Genomic DNA, 25,887 nt, shown 5'->3' with positions numbered 1-25,887 from the left:
CTGATTAGGAAGTATGTCACTGGCCCTTTCCTTTTGTAATTTCAAAGTGATTGCATGAGGGACCTTTTTAAAGCTGTGCCATGGACTGTGGGCATTTCAGGGATGGATGGGCATACCTAGCCTTCTCTTATCATTGGCCAAATTTCGGATCGTCTCCTTTGGAGTCTAGCTGGCCAGTCCTTGTGAAGAATCCCCAGGAAAGGTCTGATGGGGACCATCCATCACATCTGTGTGAATTGACGTCACTGGTTTTCTTCTCTCCGGGAGTGTTTGCCTGAGACCTCTCTCACCGTGCAGTAAAGCGTGCCTCTTCTCAGGGGAGTTTAAAGCTCAGAAGCAGATAGAAGGTGTGCACCTGCACTGAGCCTCCGCCGCCCTCTGAAAGAGGCGCCGGTCCCAGTGGTCGACCACAGGGGCACGTGTGTGCCACGTCCCCTCCCTTGTACCCACACGTCGAAGTCAGATTCTGCTACAAGTTACACAAGGAGTGAATTTACAACAGGTTCCTGGACTTGTCCAGATTTCTTGGCAAAGATTTACACATTTTATACCATGGGTGTTCATGGTTGTATAAAATTCCTGGTGTACTAAATTAGTTATTAATTCACATTCCAAAAGTATACTTGTGTTAAAGAATTTGTTACTGGGATTTCTTTAGTCATTTCTCTGGTACATCTCAAAATGTGATTGAATTACACACCAGAAACACGGGAATTGGGGACTATAAAACGTGTGCTAAAGGGACAAGCCGTCTTTGCTATTGACCTCCCACCGGCCCTGGACCAGGGCTCCTGGTGTCTCTGAGGTTTTAGTCTGTGCTGGTGATGGCACACGTGAAAGTCATCTTCTGCAGAGATGCTCTTATATTTTTTTTCAATAAATACATGCTTTGCTTTCCACACATATTTTATAAATATAAAATTGAACCATGTATCTCTTCACATAGATTATATTTAATTATAGTTTGACAGTGATTTAAAAGTTATGAACAATTTATTGGAGAGGGGAAGGCTAAAATAGAGAGCCTTTGATCTTTTCATTTTTTCTCTGTAAAATACGGTATTAGCATGAGAGGTAAGAACAGCATATCCCACTGGAACTTAGTGGAATGTGGAACACTGAATTCTCTAGATACGGGTCTTTCCACATGTAAAGTTCATTTTGGTCTTCCCACAACTCCCTTTTGTGTCATAAATCGTCAGTGTTCATCATGGGTATGAACTTGAAACAAGGAGGGATGAAAACACGGTCTCGTTTCTCCTTCTCATAGACCCTGAAGTCCACCCTCAAAGCGAGGAATACTGGGGCCACGTGAACCCGATAGGCCCCCGCGCCTGCTACGACGAAGGCAAACGGGTTGCGGAGACCATGTGCTACGCTTACATGAAGCAGGTATTGGCCAAGCACGTGAGCTGGGGCGCAGACATGCAGAGCTCCCGTTTCGCTGAATGTGCAGCACTGAAGGAGTGAAATGCCATGATTACCTGCAGGGGGCGCTGGGAAGGAAGCTCAGACCCCACTGTTTTACATTAATGGTATTAGCAACAGTTTTCTTCCTTTAAAATGATGCTTTCCAGGGGGTGAAACACCGTGCAAGGTTCGGAACACCGTGCTGCTCTTTGCCTACATGCCATGCCCACCAGCAGCCAGAAGTGCCTGTGTTTCCTGCAGCCCCCAAATCAGTGGCTTGAGCTTTTCACCTCCGTTCTTTATAGGTGTAAAGTGAGTGCATGGTTGCTCTCGTCTGCACCTCTTCAGGAGCTGTTACTCACTGTATCTCCTGCTTTCCCAGTTACTCATTGCTTCCCTGGGGGCTGTCCCTGGTAGTTTCATGTCCCAGATTTGCTCCCCACACACTGGAGCAGACAGAGCCCACAGACTGAGGCAGAGGATCTGGTTCTGCCTGGCTCTGCTGCTGCCTCGTCCTCAGAGGTGTGGCCTGACCTTCTTGGTCACTCGGTGCTCGGCTCTGACATGGGCTTCGTGCATGGCCTGCCTGCCTCAGGCTGTGTGGGAGCCATTGAAACATCCAGACAGGCCCAAGGGACCGGGCAAAACCTGGCTAGTCCATCCACTTGGTGACCATCCTGTTGTGCTTGGACCAGCGCTCTGAGCTCATGGACGTGCCCTTCATTAGAGGGAGGGACATGTGGACTGGACAGGCTTGTGCTCTCAGGACCTAAAGTGGAGTGGGCTGTGTCCCTGGGCCTGGGGTCCCTTCTGCCTGCAGAGCTGGGAGTTCAGAGGCCATGGGCTTCATGGGAGGGAGAGGCACTCTGGATGCCTGGTGCTGATGGCCAGGCGTCTTTGTTGTTGTTTTTAGTGAAATGCCAACATTAAAGCCCACAAAATAGCCTTGTGCTGATGTAGGTATTTAGGCCTTTCTTCCCTACTTCTCGGTCAGAAGCAGAACTGATTGCTTTCCAAGCTCCTTCGGGCAGTTGACCCATTTATTTTTAAGAAGCACTAACCAGTTCTAGAAAGGACAGACCGTCATCATTTTTGAGCCTAGGCTATCTTCACCCCAAAATATAAGATGGTCTCCCAGATAGATAGCACAGCCCGTATGCATGCTGGTACTTGAGAAAGCCTGACTGCCAGGGGACACGCAGTTGCATTGTATTCCACAGTAAGTGTGAAGACGATGTGTCTCACCGTTCTCTTTTGCTTTCGGTCTTGTATTTCTCAGTGAATTTTTACAGAGGTACAGCTGGTGGGCAAGTAGGACAATTTTATTGAACTTTTAATTTTATTAAAGGATTAATAGTGTAACTTAATTGATAATTTTGTAAGTATACATATTACCTTACGGAATGAACTCATGATGATTACAGTATTTAGTAATGGTACTAGAGGCCAGGTGCACGAATTCGTGCATGGGTGGGGTCTAGCCAGCCTGCCCCGATGGGGGCCCATTGGGCCGGGCCGGGCCAGCCGGGGAGAGGGGCTGCAGGAGTTTGGACAGCTGGCCCCACCCCCAATCAGGGTAGGTAGGCCAATCATGGGTGGGGCTGGCGGGGGGTGGGGGTGGGGGCCTGCAGGCAGTTGGCTGGCCGGCCCCACCCCCAATCATGGTGGGGGAGGCAATCGTGGGCGGGACTGGCCAGGGGGAGGGGCTGCAGGTGGTTGGCCGGCCAGCCCCGCCCCCAATCCTGGTTGGGGGGGTTGATCGGGGGCTGGGTCGGCCGCGGGGAGGGGATGGCTGCAGGAGGTTGGGGGGGGTCCAATCGGGGACCCGATTGGGCAAGTTGGCTGCCACAGTGCACATCATAGCGACCAGTCATTCTGGTCATTCCGTCACTACGGTCACTTGGCTTTTTTATATATATAGACAGCCAGTGTTTGCTGAGCACTGACTGTATGCCAGGAACTGGAATACACCTGAGTGCTGGCAGGGCCTGCATTTCACGCAGATTAACACTGTCAGCCACATCATTGGTTGGTGAGCTCCGGAGCGTAGCACCTGTGTAACTCTGGACTGTCAGCATTTACACTTCTGCTCACATGGGTCCCAGGAGATGAATGGCACAGGTGGCATTGCCCTGGAAACTGAAGTAATGTGCCCATCGGAAGCCCCCGTGTGGACAGCTGTCTGTGGCTGAGTGCCCCTGCTCAGCGGGGTCCTTGTGAAGGATGCACTCACGGGAAGGATGATGCTCTGTGGAATGTGTGACATGTCTCATCACACAAGAGGCCCTAACAGCTGATGGCTGAATGGACGGAAAAGACACCCCTGGCCAAGGTCACAGTGTGCCTGCCAAATGGGCTGGTCTCTGTTAGGCTCAGCCTGTGTCAGGGCTCAGTCAGTTTATTCTCCCCTCATTCCCGCAGCCCCTTTGAGGTGGATGTGGGCCACCCATTTTACAGATGGAAGAGTGGGCCCTAAAACTTGTTTCCAGCTCCCAGGCCTATAAGCAGAGCTTCAACCAGGCCTGGCAGCCCTCAGGGTGTGTTCCTCCCCTTTTCCTGCCGTGCTGGCGGGCCATCAGGGGTGAGGAAGCTGGGCCAGCGGGAGGAGATGCAGCTCTGAGTCCAAGGGCACCGGGTTCCTTTGATGCACAGTGAGGTAGTGACACCCAGGACGGGTCCAGGCTACACACTGCTCAAATCACCACTGCTCCGCAGGGCAGGGAGGCTGTGGCGGGAGCTGCAGCAGCTAGCATCGCCTCCCAGCTCGTGCGCACCCTTCCAGGACAGCAGCTTTTAGGGGAAAGTTCAAAACTATCTGTGGACTAATGTAAAAAAAAAAACCCGAAAGAAGGATGAATCTGGTGGGGTTCTATGTCTTTGGCATGTTTTAATTAATTGTTTCATAACAAGTTATTTTTTAATACATAATGACATATCCACTTTTAAGTATAAATCATTGTTTTCTCTCCCAGATGGTATGTGGATATATTTTTCTCTGAATCAATATAAGGATTGAGAATATAAACAAGGTAAATACAAGTAGGAATAATCTTTGTGTAGTTTCTCTTTTCCAAAGAATTCTCTTCTGAGTCTCTCTTAATGGAATGTGCTAATGTATTCAAAATAGAATTTGATTTCCCAGAAAAAAAAGTCTATGGCATGTGTCCATCTTAAAGACACAGAGAGACACTCCCTTGGGTTTCCTTCAGGGGATGGGTGAGATGGAAGTGAGATCAAGGGCACAGCATCTTTTGTGAATACTTTTAACTTGTCAGAGAGGCATTAAATGGTGGCTCTGTGTGCACTGGGTGTGGTAGGTTTGTAAATGTGGGGACTTCTCCGGTGGGTGTGGCCAGCTCACCGCCCTGCAGAGCCTGATGCTGCAGATGTGTGGCCCACCCACTGGGCAGGGTCAGCAAACAGGCCGCCATTCATAACACCAGACCAGCAGAGCAGAGGCACAAGCACTGATGGTCATCTAGCCCGTGGCTGGGGAAATGGCTTTGTTTTACTCTCAGGCATCAAAATACTTAAAAAGTAACACAGTCGGTATGTTCCTTATATTTTAGTTTTTAAAAAAGACTCAGCAAGCAGCTGAAAAAAGTCAAGGGTTCTTTTGGTAGCATTCACACCCTGGGGTCAGACCCTTGTGGCCTGGACCTGCCCAGCTCTGCTGCCTGCTGGCTGGGCACCTGCCCTCCGTGCCTGCTGTCCTCCTAGGAAGTGTGCCCTCCTGGCCTGGACGTGAGCTTAGCCTGCTGTGTAGCAACACTCAGGCCAGGTGGTTACGACCCAGCGAAGCAGGGCTGTGGGGGGAGATTGCTAGGCAGACAAGTACTGCTGTCCCTGACAGGTGTGGCCTCTCTCTGCCAGGACACTGAGTGGGAATTGCATGCCCCAGAGCCTTGCTCAGCAAAGGGAGCTCTGCATTCTGTGAGGGCCTCTTCCTGCCCAGGTGGGGAGCAGAGCCCATCAGATGTGGGTGCTTCTGCCTCAGGGCTGCGTGGCTCTGTCCCTCTCAGGGGCCTGAGGAAGACTAAGAAAGTGTAAGAGAGTTGGCCTGCTGGCCCTGGGAGTACTTCCCATTAGTTCTGTCCTGTCCCCACAGGTAGAGATGCCCGGGGGCCTCTCTCGAGACAGGCTGTCCACACAGTGGAGGGCGGTCCTCTCCTGTGAGCATGCTCTCCCTGTGCGCTGCTTCTCTGTCCCACCCCACACCTTCCATCAGTGAAGATAGTGACCACAGTCACACGTGTCTTCAGGGCCAAAGCCGGCCCGCCAAGCAATGGCCACACAGGGGAACTGTAGGAGACCGTTGAATCCCTGCTGGTAACATCTCTGTCCCTGGAGTTGTTGGGGAGGGAGGAAGCCCTGTCCCTTCATTGCACCACCTGCCTCCCCAGCCCCTCACCCCTCCAGCTGAGCCAGACGCAGAAAAGAGGCATTCGGATGCCCCTTTCCGATCTGGGGTTGTATAGTACCCCAGTCTAGCCACTGTTTCCCACCCCCAGGCATTAAAGGGCTCCTGGGCTCCTGGTGGAAGTGTTTCTGAGATACTTTACATGGGGTTCCCATTGCACCAAGATTTAATAATCAAAGAAGGAGGTCAAAGTTCAAGGGTAGATACCAGGTTTAGAGCCATCACTTGGAAATAGACAGGAATGATGGCCGTTTCAAAGCAGATTCGTGTGTTTTCTTTAAACTCGGTAGATGGATATTACTGTCCCCATTCCAGAGATTACGATCTGAAATCTGGGCATCTCAAGTGCCTTCCCAGGAATGTGCAGCTGGTGAGGGTCAAGACCTCCCTGGGCCTCAGGGCTCCCCTGAGGCATTCCAGACTGCTCCCTGTGTGTGCCTCAGATGCTGGCCCACTGCTGTTATGTCGGGTGACTCACACTGGCGGAGTTATGCTGGCCCTTGATAAACGTCTTGAGGCTTGGAGACGTGAGTGAGTGAGTGAGTCACCCCACTGGGACAAGACCATGGGCACAGTGAAACCAGCCCCTGTCCGGCCGTGTGGCACAGGCCCTCCTCCTCGCCGGGGTGAAACATGCACCGCTTAGTGGTCATCAGACTCCCTGGCAAGTGGGGTGCTGAGTGCAAGTCAGCAGCTTGTGTTGCTCACTGGTCCTTCAGAGGAGGGTCTCCTTAAGAGAGACATGGTGCCTGGTTTTCTACCCTGGGAAGCAGGCTTTGGGTCACTGGCCTTTCCTCAGATGGGGAGTAATTGTACCTTCCTCCAGGATATGGGTGCCACCACACAACCTCCCTCAGCAGCACGTGGGTGCCTGCTGACTCTCCACCATCCTGCGCAGGGCACCGCAGGAGGAACCCCAGGGGCTGCGTGTCAGGTGGCTAATGAGCTGCACGCGGCGGCACCGGTGCCTCTGTCCTAACGCTGCATAGGAAAAGCCAGTGCACGAGCGGGGAGCAGGGCTCAACTGGGGGAGCCTGGGTTTGTGCTGATTTGATTTGGAAAGTGAGACTTAATATGGAGCTAGTCTTGGTGCAAACTGGGCTTGAGAGCCAGAGTTGTTGAAAAATCATGTGACCATCTCTGCAGCTGCACCTGTCCCAGGCGTTGTCCCGTGCTACCTGAGGTGACGATCCAAATGGGAAAATCAAAACAAGCAGCTCCCTTATGGGTGGCCAGGTAGTATCTGCAGAACTCTGCTTTTAAGGAGCCGTGTTCTGGAACATGCCTGAAGAAAAGGAAGGCTGAGGACGGAAGTGTTGCATTTGCTGCAACCCTTATAAGCCCATTGACCCTCCTGCCAAGCATGTGGATGTGACTGTTTTTCTGGTCTCTTCCTAGAATGAAGCCACATTTATCCTCTTCTGATTCTTTCCTCATCTTAACAATGAAACACAAGTCGATTCTTCCGAGTTATTTTCTGTTGAGTTCAACACCTCTGTCCCTGCCTCCTTCCTCCCTTCCCCCATATTTTTTGAAATATTCTCTGTTCAGTAGACAAAAAGGGCTGATTTCAAATTCCTAGACCAGGTATAACAGCTCAGTCCTAAGAATCTGAAAAGCCATGTGAAAGTGTTTTAATTATTATGTATTGCTGGAGGAGTTCGCAGAAATATAGTGGGCCCTTGGGACCCTTTTAGGAAACTTGGGTTCCTAAAAGTTAACTGTGTGCTGGGTCCATCATTCCCAACCATGTCCTGTCTCAGCACATGTAGAAGCAGCACACCAGGGACCTGGGTGAGGCGCTGTGGGCAGATGGGTGGGACTTAGGTGAGGCACTGTGGCCAGCTGGGTGGGACATAGGTGAGGCGCTGTGGCCAGCTGGGTGGGACATAGGTGAGGCGCTGTAGTCAGCTGGGTGGGACATAGGTGAGGCGCTGTAGGCAGATGGGTGGGACATAGGTGAGGCGCTGTGGGCAGATGGGTGGGACATAGGTGAGGCGCTGTGGGCAGATGTGGCCAGTGGGTGGGGCATAGGTGAGGCGCTGTGGACAGATGTGGCCAGTGGGTGGAACATAGGTGAGGTGCTGTGGGCAGATGTGGCCAGTGGCTGGGGCATAGGTGAGGTGCTGTGGGCAGATGTGGCCAGTGGGTGGGGCATAGGTGAGGCGCTGTGGGCAGATGTGGCCAGTGGGTGGGACATAGTTGAGGTGCTGTGGGCAGGTGGCCAGTGGGTGGGGCATAGGTGAGGCGCTGTGGGCAGATGTGGCCAGTGGGTGGGACATAGGTGAGGCGTTGTGGGCAGGTGGCCAGTGGGTGGGACATAGGTGAGGCGCTGTGGGCAGATGTGGCCAGTGGGTGGGACATAGGTGAGGCGCTGTGGGCAGGTGGCCAGCCGGGGAGCTCCAGCCTCTTTGAGGTCTGACGTGGGCCCTTGGGACCCGGCAGCTGGTTGCTTTTAGCTCACTCTCCTGGGGTGGAATTCTGTGCTGCACAGCCTCATTAGCTAAGGGTCTGTTTGGCTCCCAGCTTGTGCCAGGTGTAAGGTGGTAAAATAAGAGAAGGAAAAACTATTTCAACCAGTAGTGACAATAGCAGCACTTAAGTATCACTGGGCTTATGCTAAGGGCAACACAGGCTTCATGGTGCAGGTGCCCAAAGAGAGTGTTCGCACTGCGGCGTGGGTGAGATGTGGGATATGTCTGACTTTCTTTGGTGTGACTGTGTAGTCTTCAGGTGTGTGTGCTTCAAGCACACTGCACGTGATAAAAACAAAACAGCCATTTTCACTTGGAGTGAAAAGCAGACCGTTTCTGACATGTTTATGTGCAGGGCACTGGGCATGCAAAGCCTCCCAGCAGCCGTGGAGCTAAGCCATCTCCCTCTGCTCCGTTCCAGGAGGGCGTCGAAGTGCGAGTGGCCAGGATCTTCAACACCTTTGGGCCGCGCATGCACATGAACGACGGGCGGGTGGTCAGCAACTTCATCCTGCAGGCGCTCCAGGGGGAGCCGCTCACGGTAGGTGCCTGCTCAAGTGATGAGTGCACGGGGGTCAGGGTCCTGAAGCTGCCGCTGGGGTTTCTGTACGTCCCGGCACCCCTAGTGGCTGGGAGGGGAGGCGCATGCATAGGATCCAGGAGAGGGATGACCAGTGTGACCTGGGTCACCTTGCTTTCTAAGCCTGCCGAGAACATGGAGCATGAGCCGCGGGTGTGGTCCACACTGCCCAGGCCTCGGAGCCTGTCTGCTGTGCCGGCCTGCCTGCAAAGACCTTCCCAGATGCTTGCTTGTCCCACTGGCTATAGCCAGGGTTGTGTCTTTGCTCAGGGGCTGCTTAGGTGGTCGAGAAATGGACATTTGTCTAGTTGGTTTGGGCACTTTTCTCTGACAGGGGCTCTCCACCCAGGAAGCTTCGAGCCTGGGGCCACCTGGTGGGTTGGGGTCAGTGGTCCGAGTGTGTGGCAAGGAGGAGGCCCCGCTGCTCAGTGCCCTCAGACACCCCCTCAGCCTGCTTGGCCAAGGGTTTGCTGGTTAAGTTTGGGTGATTTTCTCCGGTTTTGCCAAATCCTCAGTTCCCTCCTCTCTCCTCTTCCTGCTTCTCTCTCCTCCTGCCTTTCCCAATCCTCTCCCTGCCTTCCCACCTCTATTTCTTTACTCTTCACTCTGAAGCTCTGTGAGAGCTCAGTGCTTGGTGGGACTCCGAAAGTTCTGCAGGGCCGTTTGCTTGTCAGCTAAGTGTGTTCCTGGGGGAATATGGCTCTATGGACATACGAATCCATCTGTCCATACGTCCGACTTCCTTTTTCTGATGTCTACTAATAGAGTCAGTTACTGTGTCTGTTCTTTGATCTTTACCTGTTAATTCATTTAGTGCTCACAACAGATCCCTGGGGTGCAGGTGACTTACTGTGCCTGGTTTCCAGATGGGGAAATAGCATGGAGATTAGATAAGGTGCCCAAGCCTACTTGGCCAAATGTTGGCAGCTGTGTTTGAACCCAGAGTCTCCGCTCTTGATCACCGTTCTTAGGTGTGTTTGCTGTACTGCCACCAATTTAGAACCAAAAGCTTTGCCAAATTAGAACCAAAAAATGATGTGGCTTTTCCAGGTGAGTTTTGTTTAACACATTGTAGGGAAGAGGTAAACTCAGACCCCAGCTCGAGGTGTGGACACCCCAGCGCGCCGCCTCCCCTCCACGCTCAGTACGCACCAGCTCTGTCTGCGTTGGTGTCTGAGGACAGGCACACTGGTCACGCACGCTCAGTCTTCTCTCCCTCACACCATGTGGGACCCACCGCACACCCTAGTGGCCTTGCCCTAAGTGGATCCAGGCGCCTTCTCACCTCTTCTCCCACTGCCCTGGTCCATGCCTCCTCCTGCTCCCATTTTATTGCTTTAGCCCTTAAACACTCTCGACCCAGCAGCCAGAGGGAGCCTCAGATGAGAAGTCGGGAGCTCCAGCCTGTGTGCCCGCTCCAGCTGGATGCGGCTGCCGCCAGGACTGCAGGTGGTCTCTTGACACCTCCTGGCAGGCGCAGGGTCCCCAGGGCCTTTCAGAACGTGCCTGTTTCCTGTCACAATATTAACTTCGAAGATCACTGGCCAGTGGCTCAGTTGCTTGGAGCATCGTCCTGTGCACCGAAGGGTTGCAGGTTCAATTCTCCGTTAGAGCACATACCTGGGTTGTGGGTTAGATCCCTGGTAGGAACACATGTGGGAGACAGCCGGTCGATATTTCTCTCTCTTTCCCTCCTTACCTCTTTCCCTCCCTTCTTCTGTCTCTAAAAATCATTAAAATCATATCCTCAGGTGAAGATTACCAAAAAAAATCACTTATTATAGATCACTGGAACATATAATGATAAAGAAAAAGTTTGTAATAGACACAGTGAGCCAGTGCTGTTGGGAATGGCACTGATAGATGTTCAGGGTGCCACACACCTACAGTGTGTAAAGGCGCAGGGCAGTGGAGCGCAATCCGAGCAGGCAGCCTGTCTGCAGTACCTGCGGGGCACAGTGAAACACGCATGCCTGTCTGCAGTACCTGCGGGGCACAGTGAAACACGCATGCCTGTCCACAGTACCTGCGGGGCACAGTGAAACACGCATGCCTCTCCGCAGTACCTGCGGGGCACAATGAAACACGCATGCCTGTCTGCAGTACCTGCGGGGCACAATGAAACACGCATGCCTCTCCGCAGTACCTGCGGGGCACGGTGAAACACGCATGCCTGTCTGCAGTACCTGCGGGGCACGGTGAAACACGCATGCCTGTCTGCTTGTTGCCAAGTTGTGTGAGTCACACACGGGAGCTGCTTATTGAGCTTTAAGCTTGTCTTGAAGAGACTTTAGTTCGCAGTTCAGTTAATACATGGAAACATGCAAATGCCGTCAGAGCAGGGTTGATTCTGCTGTGCCGCCTGGCTGTGTTTGTTTAGGTTGCAGGTGAGGAGAGAGCTTCACTGAGGTGGTTTTCCCAGGACAGCCCACGTGGGGCAGACATAGGGTTTGAACCTGGGTCTCTGTCATTTTAAAACGCTTGCTTTTTCCAAAGGAAATTATGGGGAAGCCATACTTCTAAGACCAGTCCAAAGTTAGCATTTTATTTACTCGTATGGATACCGTGGGCTGTAAGTGACTCCTAACTTGGGCCCTTCGTCCATGCACAGATGAGAAGCGCTTAGGCACTGGAGGCCCGGCGTGGGGTGGTGGCGTGCTCCCCGTGCTCTCCCGCGGGTGCTCCCCCTGGCCTGTGCGCAGCGGCCTGACACCGTCTGGGAACCCCTGAGTGACCAGGCTGCTGTGACCTGCACACAGTGCTTAGTTCCCGGGCCTTGTTGTTTTGCCCACATTCACTGCGTTCTTCGCTGTGCTGGGCTGTAGTGGGGCAAAGGTGGGTAGGCCCCGATTCCTGGCCCAGGGAGCTCAGCCGGGGAAATTGGTATGAATCGATTAGCGGAGGACTGTCCCAGAAAGGGCAGAGCAGGGACTTCTCTCCTGAGAATGAGCTAGAGGCGGTGTCCCAAGAAAGTGGCATCCGAGCTGGTCCCTGATGTGAGGAGCACTGTGCCAGGTGCAAAGCAGGTGCGAGGCGGAGACGTGGCAGCATCCAGTGGACAGGAGCGGAGCGTGAGACCCCTTCCCCCCCAGAGTCGCCTCTGGCTCTACCCAGAGTCGCCTCTGGCTCTACCCAGAGTCGCCTAGGTGATTCTCAGCCTTGGCCACACATTGGGATGACCTAGGAACTAGTTGTAAACACACCTATGCTGGGTCCTGGCAGAGGCTCTGTGGCCTGGCCTGACCGAGCCCAGCTTCCAGACGGGCAGCCCGGTGGAGGACTAGGTGGGCGGCCTGAGTGCTGTGTGCATGCAGGTTTCTCGCCTGCTGGCTCCTGTCCCAGAACCTGACATACTCCCTGGCATGTTACAGGCCTGATGACAGGGGACGCCTTCCGAGGATGTCTTTTGAGGAAGAACTTCATGCGTGTGAATACACACATGCATACCTATTTCTGCCCCCTTCTCACCCTTGGGCACAGTGTTGAAGCACCCACACGAGGCCTAACTGTCTGTTTCCTCCTAGGTGTACGGATCTGGGTCACAGACCAGAGCCTTCCAGTACGTCAGGTAAGACAGCCGGGCCTGCTGGGAGCTGGTGCAGGCCTGATGGGCGGTGTCTGTTATAAGTAGCCTTCCTCGCGGCTCCAGCAGCAGCTCCACTCCATGAAAGTTCTTCCACACCCATGGGAAGCGGAAAGTGTGCCTGCCTGCTCCCGACTTAGGACTCCTGTGCTAGCCCCTTACTGCCACCTAGCGTCTCGTAGGTAAACTTGCCCAACCAGAGGCCAGTTGAGTTTAGTTCAGGCCAATTTAAGATTTGGCTTTGATCATCCAGCAAACCCACAGATCCGAGAACCTGACCCACTTTAAACATGGCATTCTGGGTGGATGAGATTGTCCTCACTGAGGCAGGAGTGAGGCAGTGTCTTGCTGCTGCCGTGTTGTTGCCTGAAATACATTTAAGCACTTGGTCCACAGACTCACAGGGTGATTTTCCTTGTCCTCTTGGTGTGGGGATTTTGTTGGTCAGTTCTGTCGGTGACTGATTTAAAATGCAGTTTTGGTTCTGAGAGAAGAGTCACCATGTGAACAATTCCATAGACCCAGGCCCTCTCCCGGGTGGCAGTTCCTGGGAATCCCCTGTAAATCCGTGGTACCCTAAATTGTAAGATTCAAGGTATTTTCACTTCCCAGTGCAAACCCTGGAATGCCTCTCAGCCAGCAAGTGCGATTCCTGGTGCCTTGAGGCCGTCCCAGTTTGCTGTAGCGGTGACTAGGTGGCAGTGGGGTGCCCCCCGCCCTGCCCTCAGCCAGTGTGGTCACATAGACTTGTCTGATTATGTGAGGGTCCAGGGTAGAGTCATATTTCTGTACTGTGACCATATTAACACATTGCGGACAGATCACGAGAATCTCACTTCATAATACCCAGTGCTTTACAAAGTATATTTTAAAAAGATATTAGCTTGTAAGAACATGTAATAAATAACTTCAAAATGCCTGTAACATTTATGTAAAAATATTTTTTGTACTCGTTCAATAGAAACTTAGCTGGCCACTGGGTAAAGCCAGCAATAAAACCACTGGTCTGCAATGTGTTCATTGGACTTCTGTGTATTGAGTACCATCCTTTCGTAATAGTATGTTCACCCCTCCACCCCTCCTGTGGGATCTAGCAGGCTCCAGTTACACTGACTTTCCTGAAGCCGCCTCATCAGTGTTCCCCATGCTTATCCAGCTGTGGCACCTTGTGAATGTTAGTGAGAAATGCAGGGTAAAAGGGAGGTCCTTCAGAACCCAAACTTCTTACTACTCTCATTATTTCAAGGCATGAGATACAAAGTCACTGAAAATAGCCTCAGCTACTTGCTAGGGATTAAAGTGATTGAAGAATTTAGTGATGCAAGTGTCGCATACCATCCAGCTTGGGACATGCTGCCTGGCCTGCTCTGATGGGCACGGCTCACACACGCGGTCGTCATTAGACACCAGCGAACAATCTGAGGACAGGTCTTGGAAGTTTCCCTGGAAATGTGACTGACAACCCTTTCCCGAAGCCCTTTCATCATAATACTGCGTCGTCACTTACGCTCCCTCCCCTGGACATCTCTGCATCTCGTGTTAGTAGAGGCCGAGATGGTGAGGCCTCATGACTTGACACACCAGCAGAGGGCTTTCCTGACTTCCACTCTCGGTTATTCAGGACTCAACTGAGAGTTCACTTACCAGAGTTCTGCGATTTTGAAAAAGCTGTTTCTGACTTAGAATCTTTTTGCTGCACAGTTAGAAGTGCACAGTGTCTGAGTCTGCAGTTACTGTACTAACCCAGCCGTCTCTGGGCGTCACGGCCGCAGCACTTCGGGTCCAGAGGTCGGGCACAGGCACCGACACCCTGCAGAAGGGGTTGACGCCAGCACGGTCAGGGCACATCCTCATCCACACAGCCAAGGCTTGCTCTGGAGTTTTTTAGAGTTGCTTTGTCAAAATGACACTTTTAAAGAGCTGAGCTTCAGGTTAAATGAGAGTGATCCATGCAATTTTGAATTTAAAAATTGACAGTTATTAACATAAAAGATGCATGACCCGCCCTGCACTCCGCCAGTGAGCTGGATTGCAGAACAGTCATCTTCCAGCTTAATAAGGTCCTCCCTCCCCAGTTGCAGTATTAAAAACAGCTGGGGACTGCTGAATGGCAGCTTGAACGTCGTTTTATGAACTTGTGGGATGTCCGCCACAGGAGAGTGTGCTGTGAGGCACTAATCACTGCCATGGTGACGAGGCGACTTTTTGTCAGTTTCTAGAAAAGATTCTCCCAAGTCAGCTGTTGGTGGCATCAGTACTGGAAGCCGGGAGAACAGAACGGACTTCAGGCATCTTCATACAAAATACCCATTTGCCTTAAACAAAAACCCAGAAAATTGTTTACTAAATACCCCACCAAAAAATGTTTTCAATGAAAGGAAGCAAAAGCAGGTTTTCTTTTGGAAGTTGGCCACAGTAACCTCTCCTTTCTGGTGACGATGGAGGAGGTGGAGGAGGGAGAGTTTCAAACAGACCGCATTTGGATCACCAGAACTTCAGAGTCCTCCGAGGCAGCGGTCGCCAACCTTTCGGACCTCACGGACCACCAGTGGTCTGAGGCGTAGCTTGAAGAAACATTGGTGTAGAGCAGTGAGGTGTCATTTTTACAAAGTAACTTTTTGTTTTTAGCAGAGCCACACTTTAAAACTTCTGAAAATAAGAAACAAACATTGGTAAGCGAAAATCTGCTTACTTATTTCCCCTTCATGGCCAGTGGATGACGAGTTATTTGAAACATCCAGATACCTCTGTTTCACAGAGGTGTGTGGGGTGGGGTGAGCTGAACATTCAGGGAATCCGGAGCAGCTCCGTTATTTCCACACTTGGGTCTGCTTTCCCTGTGCTTTGCCAGGTGGGAACTCCACACGGAGGGCTTTCATTCCAGTGGGTCTCACTGTTTTTAATCATCTACTTTCCCATGGGCCAGCTCCCTGGGTGCACAGGTCCCATGCACTTTCAGCAGAAACTTGTATCAACCCCGTTGTTTCTGGGCATGTGCCTGTTTTATTTATTTTTATTTCATAATTGTGAAAGGGTTTCAGAAATTGATAGAAGTAAAGCACTCAGCCCCATCACTCAGCTTCCTCCTGTTCAGCCATCTGCACCCTCCCAGGAGAGCAGCCCGGGTGTCCTGTTGTTTCACCCCGGGCGCTCTGGCACTCTCCATGCCCTGGAGTGCAGGATTTCAGTGTGACATCCACCTTTCCATTGGGTTTTGGTGTCCTTCCGGGAAGTGGCTGTGTCCTGATGCTCCGTGCCTATGTGCTCAGCACTAGGCACCTGAGCAGCCTCCCTTCTCTCCTAGCGACCTGGTGAACGGCCTGGTGGTCCTCATGAACAGCAATGTCAGCAGCCCCGTCAACCTGGTGAGTGTGCCCCCCTCCCCGTCTCAGAGCCGCCAAGCTCCTCTGTGAGCCACGAGAAGCACCGGGCTTGGCTTGATGGGCTGTGACACTCAGGGCAGGCGTGCTCACTGCTTGCTGAGTCCTAGAGATGAAAACCCACAAAGTAAGACAATAAGAGATGACAAAGAAGTACAGGTCTGCAAGGCATGGAAGCGTAGTGTAATGAGACTGAGCCAGCTGCGCACCTGAACTGGGTGGAACGTTTTGGGACTGGCAGACGGGCATGTCCTGGTGCATCCTCTCGCAGCATTTAACATGCAGGCGCCGAGAGGCCTGACCAGATCAGGTGTGAGAGGTGGAGGGGTGGCGGGAGGTGGCAGAAGGTTCCAGGGGCCTGTGTTTCAGCCACACAGACCACCTGTGTGCTTCTCCTTTGTCACTTCCTGAGTCCAGCACCTCCGTGTTGGGGGGTTGAAAGGTCATTGTCCCGGCCCTGAACACATTTAGAGCCGGTGGGGTTGCTTCTCAAAAGGAATGTGTCCTGTCTGTGGCCAGTTCTGGCTGACAGGAAGCTTTTCCTTATATTTAGGACTAAAATCTCATTCCCTGGATGCCCATTTACTAGCCTGCCTCCTCTGCATGCTGCCTCGCGGTGTGGTAGCCTTCTAAGGTTGAAGGGCAAGGTCACACCCCCAACTCTCTCCAGCTCTTCCAGGCAGCATTCCTATCAGCTGGCTCCTTTGACCCTTCACTCGCTGTCTGCTGAACGGGTTTTCCGTCTCGTTCCCATGCAAGGTGTCCTGTGTAGCCCGTCCCGCACTCAGGGTGTCCTGCTTCTTCCGATGGCCCTGACAGGAGGGCCCTGAGTTCTCCGTGGAGCACTGACGCTGCACGTGTGGGTGGTGGTGCCGGCCTCGGCCGATGCAGTTACACTTATAACCAGACCCCTTTCTTCCGTAGGGGAACCCAGAAGAACACACCATCCTAGAATTTGCCCAGTTAATTAAAGACCTTGTGGGTAAGTAGGGCACACATGTTCCAGGGTGAAAGCACCTGCACTTTCCTGTCAGTCAAGACACCTGGTCTGGAAATGTGTGCTTGATAGAAGCTAATTGAGGTGGATAAAATGCAGGCCTTTATCAGGAGCACTTCATTGTTTTCTTCTTTAAGAAATGGGAAGATGGAGACCACGGGGTGGGGAAGGAGGTGGGTTTTGTTCCCCTTTGCAATTGCAGGTGTACGTGAGCGGGAAGTATAGTGCCCAGTGGAGACCTGGAGATGGTAGCTCCCTCTGCACAGGTGACAGGTGTTTGATTTCAGACACTGGAGAGGTGCGGACCCAAAATCCAAGTGGGCCACAGTGTAACCACCTGTTTCTGTGGGTAGCTGTGTGACACACCCCAGACCACACGGGCTGAAGCAGCAACCGTATCATTTGCCCAAGATTCTGCGAAGAGGCTGGCCCCCGAACAGGTTTCTTGTGCAGGCCTGGCTGGGGCTCCCTGATGTGGCTTTGTTCCGGCGGCCAGCAGGGTCTGGCAAGGATGCTGAATAAGCCAGGCTCTCTGTCCTGCTCGCGGCCTCTCCAGTGGGGTTGCTGGACATCTTAGTGTTGCTCAGGTCTTGCTCCTGCAGGCACGTAAGTGCCCAGGTCTTCATTAGGTATCAGCCTGGAGCTGGCCCAGGGTCATTCCCCCAGCACCCTGCAGTTAAGTGAGTTAAAGACCCCCCCTAACTCTGGGCGAAGGCCTGGTCCAGGGCATGACCGGTGCTCAGTGGGGGCAGCAGGGTCATAGTTCCCTGCACACGCATGTGACCACACACCACATTTGCCTTTTGGAGTGGTGCTTGGTGGGCACACCTGCCATGCTAGCTGATGGTGGGTGGTCTGCCTGGGAGCAGGCCCTCAAGTTTCACTCAGGCCTGCAGCGGCAGCCTAGCCTGCCCACCGCCAAGCTCTTGTGGGGACAGAAGCACAGTCCCGCGGGCGGCTGAAGGACTCCATGAGACGCGTCACCCAGCCTGTACTAGTCATCTGACATGTGTAGTGAAACGCCACATCCCTGGAGGTTGGTGATGCTCTCCTACCTTTTCTTTTTTAAAACAACTCAGGTAGTGGAAGTGAAATTCAGTTTCTCTCCGAAGCCCAAGATGACCCGCAGAAAAGAAAACCAGACATCAAAAAAGCGAAGCTGATGCTCGGGTGGGAGCCTGTGGTAAGTGGGGACCCATGTGTGTCTCTCGTAGATCCATGGGAGATACGAGGGGAAAATGAAATGAGTAACTCAAAGATGTGATTTAGAATTCAGGCTTAAATACTGTCTTTATAGGGAAAGAAGAGGGGGATGTAGGCCTTTTAGGGGAGAGTAAATGACCTAAGAAAGTTGAATGAGCCCTTAGAAGAATAGATGGGAGATTACTGATAGTTTGTGACAACACTTATCGGCTGACAGCTTTAGTGTCCTCTCCTATAATGTATCCATCCTTCCTAGTTGATGAAACTCTTTGGGAAGGATTTTTGACAACTGAGTTCTTTTGTGGAGGGTTTATCTTAGGCGGATAAGGGACGCTCAGAGGAAGCCTCTCCCTGCATTTCTGTTTTTCAAGTGCCTACAGCTCAGACCCAGCAGCATGCCAGAGTGGCAGATCTGGGGGGGCATGTCCTGAACTCCTACAGACATGTTTTGGGGTGGCATGTTCTGCTACCCTTCAGCGGTCTAGGGAACTCTGAGTAGAAGGCAAAATGTTGAACCTTAAAGAGGTGTGAGAATATCCAGCCTGTCCTTATTGTATCCTGTGATCTACAGTCTTAGTGATCAGCTGAAGGCACAGAAATCTGCGAATGAAATGAAACTATGATTATGCCCAGACTTAACGAAGTCTACTGTGTAACAGGACCAGCTGTACAAAACAAGGAACAGCGAGCACAGGCCTTCATGTTCAGAAGGAATTTGTCGTTGGTCTCTTTCTAAGTAGAGCCTTTTTTAAGCAAAAGGCCTTGAATAAAGTCAAATGCACATTCACTACATAGTAACTGTGGTTCATAACTTATGTGACGTGTGTATACAGGGGTACTTTTATTTGTCTGGAGTTAAGTATAATATTATAGCATTCTTAGAACATAAGTCACCTACTGCTAGTTTCTCTTTCTACTAGTAGTTTAATTCATAAGAAAATTGTTGAAAGATCTTGTCCAAAGAAGTTTTAGTAAAATCCAACTTAATATTCCCTATTTGTCTGTTTCTAACAGCTTTAATGAGATTGGCATACAGCAAACTGCCATATTTAAACTATACGATTATAAGTTTTGACATGAAACCATTGCCACCAAGTTAACAGGCATATCCTACTCCCCAGTTTCTGGCCCCTGGGCAGTGCTCCCTCCCACTTCTCCGTTGTTCTTTCAATGGGCAGCTGATTTGATTTCCATTTCCTGTTTGCTGAAGGGCTGCTCTAGGTTAAGATTGCTTTTTATAAGTCCCTCTCAGAGTCAGCCCCTTAGGTCAGGGGGGTGAAAGTGCAGAGGGTCAGTGTCTGTGAGGATGAGGTATGTGATCGGATACAAGTGCTTCCAGAGCATCTTCCCTCCATGGTAGGGGGGTGTGCGTTGTTCTAAAAGCGACCTTTGTGACTGATTCCAACTGGAGGAGCTGCCGAACGCAGGAAGTCGTCCAGATCTCTGGGGGTTTAGAGTTCATTCTTTTTATGTCAGCCTGGAGTGTATAATTTGTCAGGTTTCCCAGGGCTTCTAAAGGGCCCTTTGCAAAGATGGCGTCTCCCTTGTGACCCACACCTGTGCTGTGACCTCAAGTCGTCACTTTCTTCCTGTGAAGCCTGAGACTGTCTTGTTCAGTCGCCACCTCGTCTCTCATTCTCACGTTCCCTTTAAACAGGTCCCACTGGAAGAAGGTTTAAACAAAGCAATTCACTACTTCCGGAAAGAACTCGAGTACCAGGCAAATAACCAGTACATCCCCAAACCAAAGCCCGCCAGAATAAAGAAAGGACGGACGCGCCATAACTGAGCACCTCACTCGGGACGGAGACGCCCTGTTTCACACTGATGAGATGTACTTTTTCTTTTTTCTTAAAGAGACTTACACAGGTGTCATGAAGAACAAACTGGAATTTTATTCTGAAGCTTGCTTTAAAGAAATGGATGTGCCTAAAAACTCCCCTCAAAAACCTGCAAATTTTGCCTTGCACTTTTTAAAATCTGTCTTTTTATGTAAAATAGCATCTCTGCGTATTTTCAAGTTTTTTATCTTGCTGTGAGAGCAAACGTCATGACTGTCGTTGACAGTTTTATTTACTGGTTTCTTTGTGAAGCTGAAAAGGAACATTTAATGGGGTGAAAATGCCGATTTTATTTATAAAAGTGGGACCTAAAAGTGAGACGTGATACTATGCATAAAGCAAAGAACGAGCGAGCAGTGCTGTCGGGGTGGCCCTGGCATTTCTTCTTTGGTGGATGAAGAATTCTGTCTGAGAGCTTTATGTTTCTTTCAGTTCAGAATTTTTCCAAGGTCCAGATTTGAGTTGCAAACTTGACTTTGAACTATTTCTGTCGGATATTTGAAATCACTACTGTGTTGTGCTGCGTATTTGGGGTGAGGTAGGGTGGGGGACAAAGTTAAGGTATTGGTTAACAGTGGTTAAATATGCTATTTTAATAAAATATTGAAACTCACTTTTAAAGGTTGGCTGGCTTTCTGCTTTCATTGTTGGATTGCTCAGAAAAACGTTGGAAAATTTAATTTTAAAAACTGTAAACATTTATGTTGGTATATATATAATTTGATGAGTGGATATTGGAAACTTTTATATGCCCCTTGGGTTGAGTTTGAATATATTAACTGCTGCATGGAGGTATCTTTAGCTCCTACCAGGGTTAGAATCACTGTGTGTCCTTTTCTGGCAACAAGACCAGATGGAGAAAAAGAAGTGCCTGTGAACTAGACTCATTGAGTGAACACTTGGAGAGCTTTTCCTTTCCTTAAGAATTCTTTCAGGATTTAGTTTTTATTTTTGTATTCCTTTTAAAACAAAAGAAAGAACAACACCGTAAGTTAAAGCAACACAGTCAGTAGGCTCTGCGGGGGATGGAACCAGCACCAAGGAAGTGAAAGCACCAGGCATTTGGCCAGAATGCCCTTTTCCATACCTCACCAGGAGTGTGCCTGTCCTTCAAAGTCACCGGGGAATAATTTTTTAGTTGGAGATGTTTTTCAATCAGAATCTGGTGCCAGGCCAAGGAAGTTTTGGTTTTATTTGTCATGCTCAATTTCCCGCAAGATTCTAGAACAAAAGTCGGTGCTAGATTGGATGTGGTGTGAGGGGGAAAAAGAGGATTCAAGGATGATTTCTTATTTTTGTCATTCTTTTGGCCAGAACTAAGCGGTCCTCTGTTTATTGAACAGAATGAATAGAAACGAGAAGCTAGTTTGGAAGCTACTAATGGTGACCCGCACATTGAAGACTGAGTATAGACGGACGGAGGTGTGTGGGGCTAAACTGTGTGGTGCCGTTGGGGAGAGCTACAGGGTCCAGAGTTCTCCTACCTTGTTACTTGCTAATTCTAGGACACACCCTTGAATTTCATTCTTAAGACATCCCACCCCCGGCCCCCCATGATTTTTAAAAAATTCAGGGAACAAGGAAGAAGTGGGTGAGGAGTGGTTATGTGTAATAAGTCACACTCAGGGAAGGGGTAATACATCCAGGGAGATAATGAAAACTTCGAATTAAGCATATGAACATCCCAGGGAGTCAGGAAAGTGATATTGAGGGAGCCTAGATTTCAACTGCACTCTTGTGGATACTGAGTCTAGCCCACAGACCCCACGTAGACTCCTGTACCATTGCTACTGCATGAGTCCTGGTAGAGTCTTAGTTATGTGTGAGCTTGACTTAGTTCTTAACCTAGAAGTTATGTTGGTCTCATAAGAGTTAAATTTGGTCTCGTAAGAGAGCCAGGGAAATCTGGGTGGCCCTCAGTGATCTCCTGGGGTCAAGGAGCTGTGAGTTTCAGGGTTTCAATTTGCATATTAAAGTGATCTGTGTGCTTTGCCTAGACTTTCTTGGTAGTTGATTACTACCTTTGGTAGAGAATTGAAAAATGGCCTTACCCTGAGACTGCTACTACAGCTTCTCGGGGGTGGGATGCACATTGCTTCAAAGATCCCAATAGGGCTTTGTTCTAATTATTGAGATTTACCCATCTGTTTTATCTGCTTTAAAAACTTCCCTGTATTCTGTTTGTAGCTTAGCCACATTGGGGAATAAGGGTCATTTATATCTACGGCTGTGCTGTGGGAAGGAAAAGAGCAGCGATTTGTTTTATCAAGAAATCTAATTTTTTTCACCCTTTAGGGGGCTATCTCATTTCCCTTTCCCCAGGGGAGGGGAAAGCTCTAATATAACCCCAGCAGGTTAGATTGATTAACTAGTAGGCTCTGATATAAATCCAGCAGGTTAGATTGATGAACTAGTTTCTCCTAGGGCAGCCTTGCTATAAAGAACAAAGTGCTCTGATGCAGTTCAAAGTAGCTCCTTTTTCCTTCCTGATGCCAGAAGCAACGAGATTTTTCTCCACTCTTCACTATGAGAACCCAGTTGAACTCCTGGAGGTGAAGCTCAAAATTTTGGGGCCCCCTGTTGGCTCCCCCTGGATTTTTAAACTCGGACTTGTCCACACTAAGCCTCCCACAATTCGTCAGTTATACTTCAGATTTTCGGACCCTGGCACTCGATCACATGGAGGCTGCTAATCCAGTGAGTTGTGATTCTCTGTATTTGCCTGTCAGTCTTCCCAATTTGAGGGAAAGAAGTTTGCCTTTTAACCTCACTTCTCGGTGTATTTAAGAAGAATTACTAATTTTTTTCGTTCTGCTTTTTAGCAAATATGACGGAGTGATGAGTTCCCAAGATCCTTACCTGTTGGTTAATGGGTTTGTTCAAGAACCTTAATGTTTTTTAAAATTCTTACTGTTTAGTATATTTTGAATTTGGTGTTCCTGTAATTTTTATACATTTTATTTTAAGTAAAACGAATGTGATGATACAAAGACCCAGCATGCAAATGTCAAATAACTGACTCCCATTTACCAATCATGGGAGGTCAGTTTTTAAAGAAACTAAAATAAAAATGCAAGGAAGAGACTTCTGTTTTCAAGAAAATGAAGTGGACATAGTTTTGCTATTTTTTCCCACAAAGTACAATGTAAAGTTCTGGACACCTATAATAATAAAAGGGTAGTATGCTAATTAGACCGGACGTCATTCCAGATGTCCTTCCTGATGGAGCCGGAGCCGGAGGGAAGCCAGCCTGGGTCCCAGGTGCCAGAGGGAAGCTGGTGCCGACAGCTGGGGGAAGGAAGGCCTACTCTTAAACAAATTTTCGTGCAAAGGGCCTCTAGTTAAATATAAAACAAGCATAAGGAGACTCTGAAAGTAGGTAGAAAAAAGGAAGACCATCTGGGACCTTAGGACCCAAGGAAGGATCTAGTGGTGTTATGGACTGACTTGTGTTCTTCCCAAAATACACAAGTTGGACTCCTAATCCTTAGAACCTCAGAAATTAGTCATATTTGGAGGTAGGACATTTAAAGAGGTTATTAAGTTACAAGAAGAAATAAAAGGCATCCAAATTGGAAAGGAAGAAGTAAAACTCATTATTCGCAGATGACATGATATTGTATATAGAGAACCCTGAAGATTCCACCAAAAAAAAAAAAAAATTACTAGGACTGATAAATGGATTCAGTAAAGTAGCAGGATACAAAATAAATATCAAAAACCTATTGCATTTTTATGCACTGTCCAAAAAGGAAACTGGAAACAATCCCATTTATAATTGCATTAAACATCTACACTAATAAAAGAGAAACATGGTAATCAGCGTACGACCACTACCCTTTTCATTGGCTAATCAGTGAGTATATGCAAATTAACTATCAGCCAAAATGGCGGCCGGCAGCCAGGCACTGAAGCGAGCAGGAGGCTTGCTTGCTGCGGACTCCAACATTCCCCGCCTCACTTGCCGGCCTCTCAGCTGCAAGTCTAAGCAACTATGTACTATGTTGCAAGTAAGAAGGTAAACAAAACCCCAGAAACCAGCCGGACTGAAACCCAGCCGGACCAAAACATTGTATCGATGTTTTCAGCAGCGAGGCCTCAGAGCTAAAGCTGGCCCAGAATTAAAAAAAAGAAGAAAACAAGGAGCAGTTGGGAGCTTCAGTCACTCGCCACCCGGAAAACAGCCCTCAGCCCCTCACCCAGACTGGCCAGGCACCCCAGTGGGGACCCCCACCCTGATCCAGGACACCCTTCAGGGCAAACCAGCCGGTCCCCACCCATGCACCAGGCCTCTATTCTATATAGTAAAAGGGTAATATGCCTCCCGGCCCCGGGATCAGCGGAGCAGCGAGGCTCCCGGCACCCACCGGGATCAGCGTGACAGGGGGCAGCGCCCCAACCCCCTGATCAGCCCTGCTCTGTGCCTGATAGGGGGGAGCTCCCCAATCCCCTGATCACCCTGCGGCTCTGTGTTTGACAGGGTGCAGCACACCAACCCCCTGATTGGCCCTGCTCTGTGTGTGACAGGGTGCGGCGCCCCAATCCCCCCACCCCCCATGGGCCCTGCTCTGTGTGTGACAGGGTAGAGCCATAACCTCTCCATCAGCCCTGCCCCGAGTGTGACAGTGGTGACGCCCCAACCCCCTGATTGGCCCTGCTCTGTGGGTGATAGAGGGTGGCGCCTCAACCCCCCTCCACGGGCCTGGCTCTGTGTGTGACAGGGTAGAGCCATAACCTCCCCATTGGCCCTGCCCTGAGTGTGACAGGGTGCAGCGCCCCAACCCCCTGATCGGCCCTGCGAAGCTCCCCAACCCCCTGATCGACCCTGCTCTGTGAGTGACAGGGGGCAGCGCCCAAACCCCCTGATTGGCCCTGCTCTGTGAGTGACAGGGGGTGGCGCCGCAACCTCCCCATCGACCCTGCCTTGAATGTGACGGGGGGCGGTGCCCCAACCCCCCAATCGGCCCTACCCTGAGCGTGACTGAGGGTGGCATCGCAACCTCCCGATCCGCCCTGCTCTGTGCATGACGGGGCGGGGCCCCAACTCCCCAATCAGCCCTGCTCTGAGCCTGACCAGGGCCTGCACTTAGAGATTGGGCCTGCCCTCTGCCACCCAGGAGCAGGCCTAAGCCAGCAGGTCGTTATCTCCCGAGGTGTCCCATACTGCGAGAGGGCACAGGCCGGGCTGCGGGACCCCCCTCCCCCCGCCCTCTGAGTGCACAAATTTTTGTGCACCAGGCCTCTAGTAAATAAATAAAACACACACACACACACACACACCTAGAAAAAAAAATTTGACCAAAATGATAAAATACCTGTACTTGGAAAATTGTAAGACACCAGAGAAAGAAATTGTAGAAGAGACAACGAAATTGAAGCATATACTATGCTTATGGAAAGGAAGAATTAATATTGTTAAAATGTACACACTACCCAAAGCAATTTATAGATTCAATGCAATTCCTATCAAAATACCAGACATATTTCACAGAACTAGAACAAATAATCCAAAAATGTATATGGAACCACAAGAGATCCTGAATAGCCACAGTAATCTTGAGAAAGAAGAACAAAGTTGGAGGAATCATGTTACCTGATACCAAAGTAATACTATAAGGCCATAGTAATCAAAACAGCATGCTACTGACATAAAAACATACAGATCAATGGAACAGAAATAGAGAAAAGTTGGACAGATCCATGCAAAAACGACTACCTTCTTACACCATAAGCAATAAACTTAAAATGGGTTAAAGACTTAAATGTAAGACTGGAAACCATACAATTAGGAGAAATATAGGCAATAAAATGTTTGACATCTCTCTTTAGTAGTATTGTTTCTGATACAGTTCCTTAGGCAAGGGGAATGAGAACAAAATAAATGGGACTGTATTGAACTACAAAGGTTTTGCACAGCAAAAGAAACCAACAAAGGGAAAGACAATTTTCTAAATGGGGGAAGATAATTGCTAATGACACATCTGATAACGGGTTAATAT

The 25,887-nt window shown here is 50.1% G+C and overlaps 1 protein-coding gene across 4 annotated transcripts in view; it reads left to right on the top strand.

Annotated features, from left to right (window-relative positions):
* UXS1 (UDP-glucuronate decarboxylase 1) overlaps nucleotides 1-20,534 on the top strand; it is a 112,892-nt gene extending 92,358 nt beyond the window's left edge. For 2 of the 4 annotated variants that reach the window (XM_070429851.1, XM_070429850.1), the window contains exons 9-15: nucleotides 1,271-1,392; nucleotides 8,726-8,845; nucleotides 12,409-12,452; nucleotides 15,772-15,832; nucleotides 16,772-16,829; nucleotides 17,924-18,027; nucleotides 19,705-20,534. In XM_070429851.1, the coding sequence (XP_070285952.1) occupies nucleotides 1,271-1,392; nucleotides 8,726-8,845; nucleotides 12,409-12,452; nucleotides 15,772-15,832; nucleotides 16,772-16,829; nucleotides 17,924-18,027; nucleotides 19,705-19,836 (641 nt within the window). In that variant the 3' untranslated portion in view covers nucleotides 19,837-20,534. The remainder of the gene's footprint in view (nucleotides 1-1,270; nucleotides 1,393-8,725; nucleotides 8,846-12,408; nucleotides 12,453-15,771; nucleotides 15,833-16,771; nucleotides 16,830-17,923; nucleotides 18,028-19,704) is intronic. The other 2 variants (XM_070429852.1, XM_070429853.1) reach the window with 1 other exon arrangement.
* Nucleotides 20,535-25,887: the final 5,353 nt, after the last annotated feature.

This window comes from Myotis yumanensis, unplaced genomic scaffold, assembly GCF_028538775.1.
Source record: "Myotis yumanensis isolate MYYU_CA2020_CCGP unplaced genomic scaffold, mMyoYum1.0.hap1 SCAF_11, whole genome shotgun sequence".
Taxonomy (NCBI): Eukaryota; Metazoa; Chordata; class Mammalia; order Chiroptera; family Vespertilionidae; genus Myotis; species Myotis yumanensis.
This window is presented reverse-complemented; position numbering and strand designations above follow the sequence as displayed.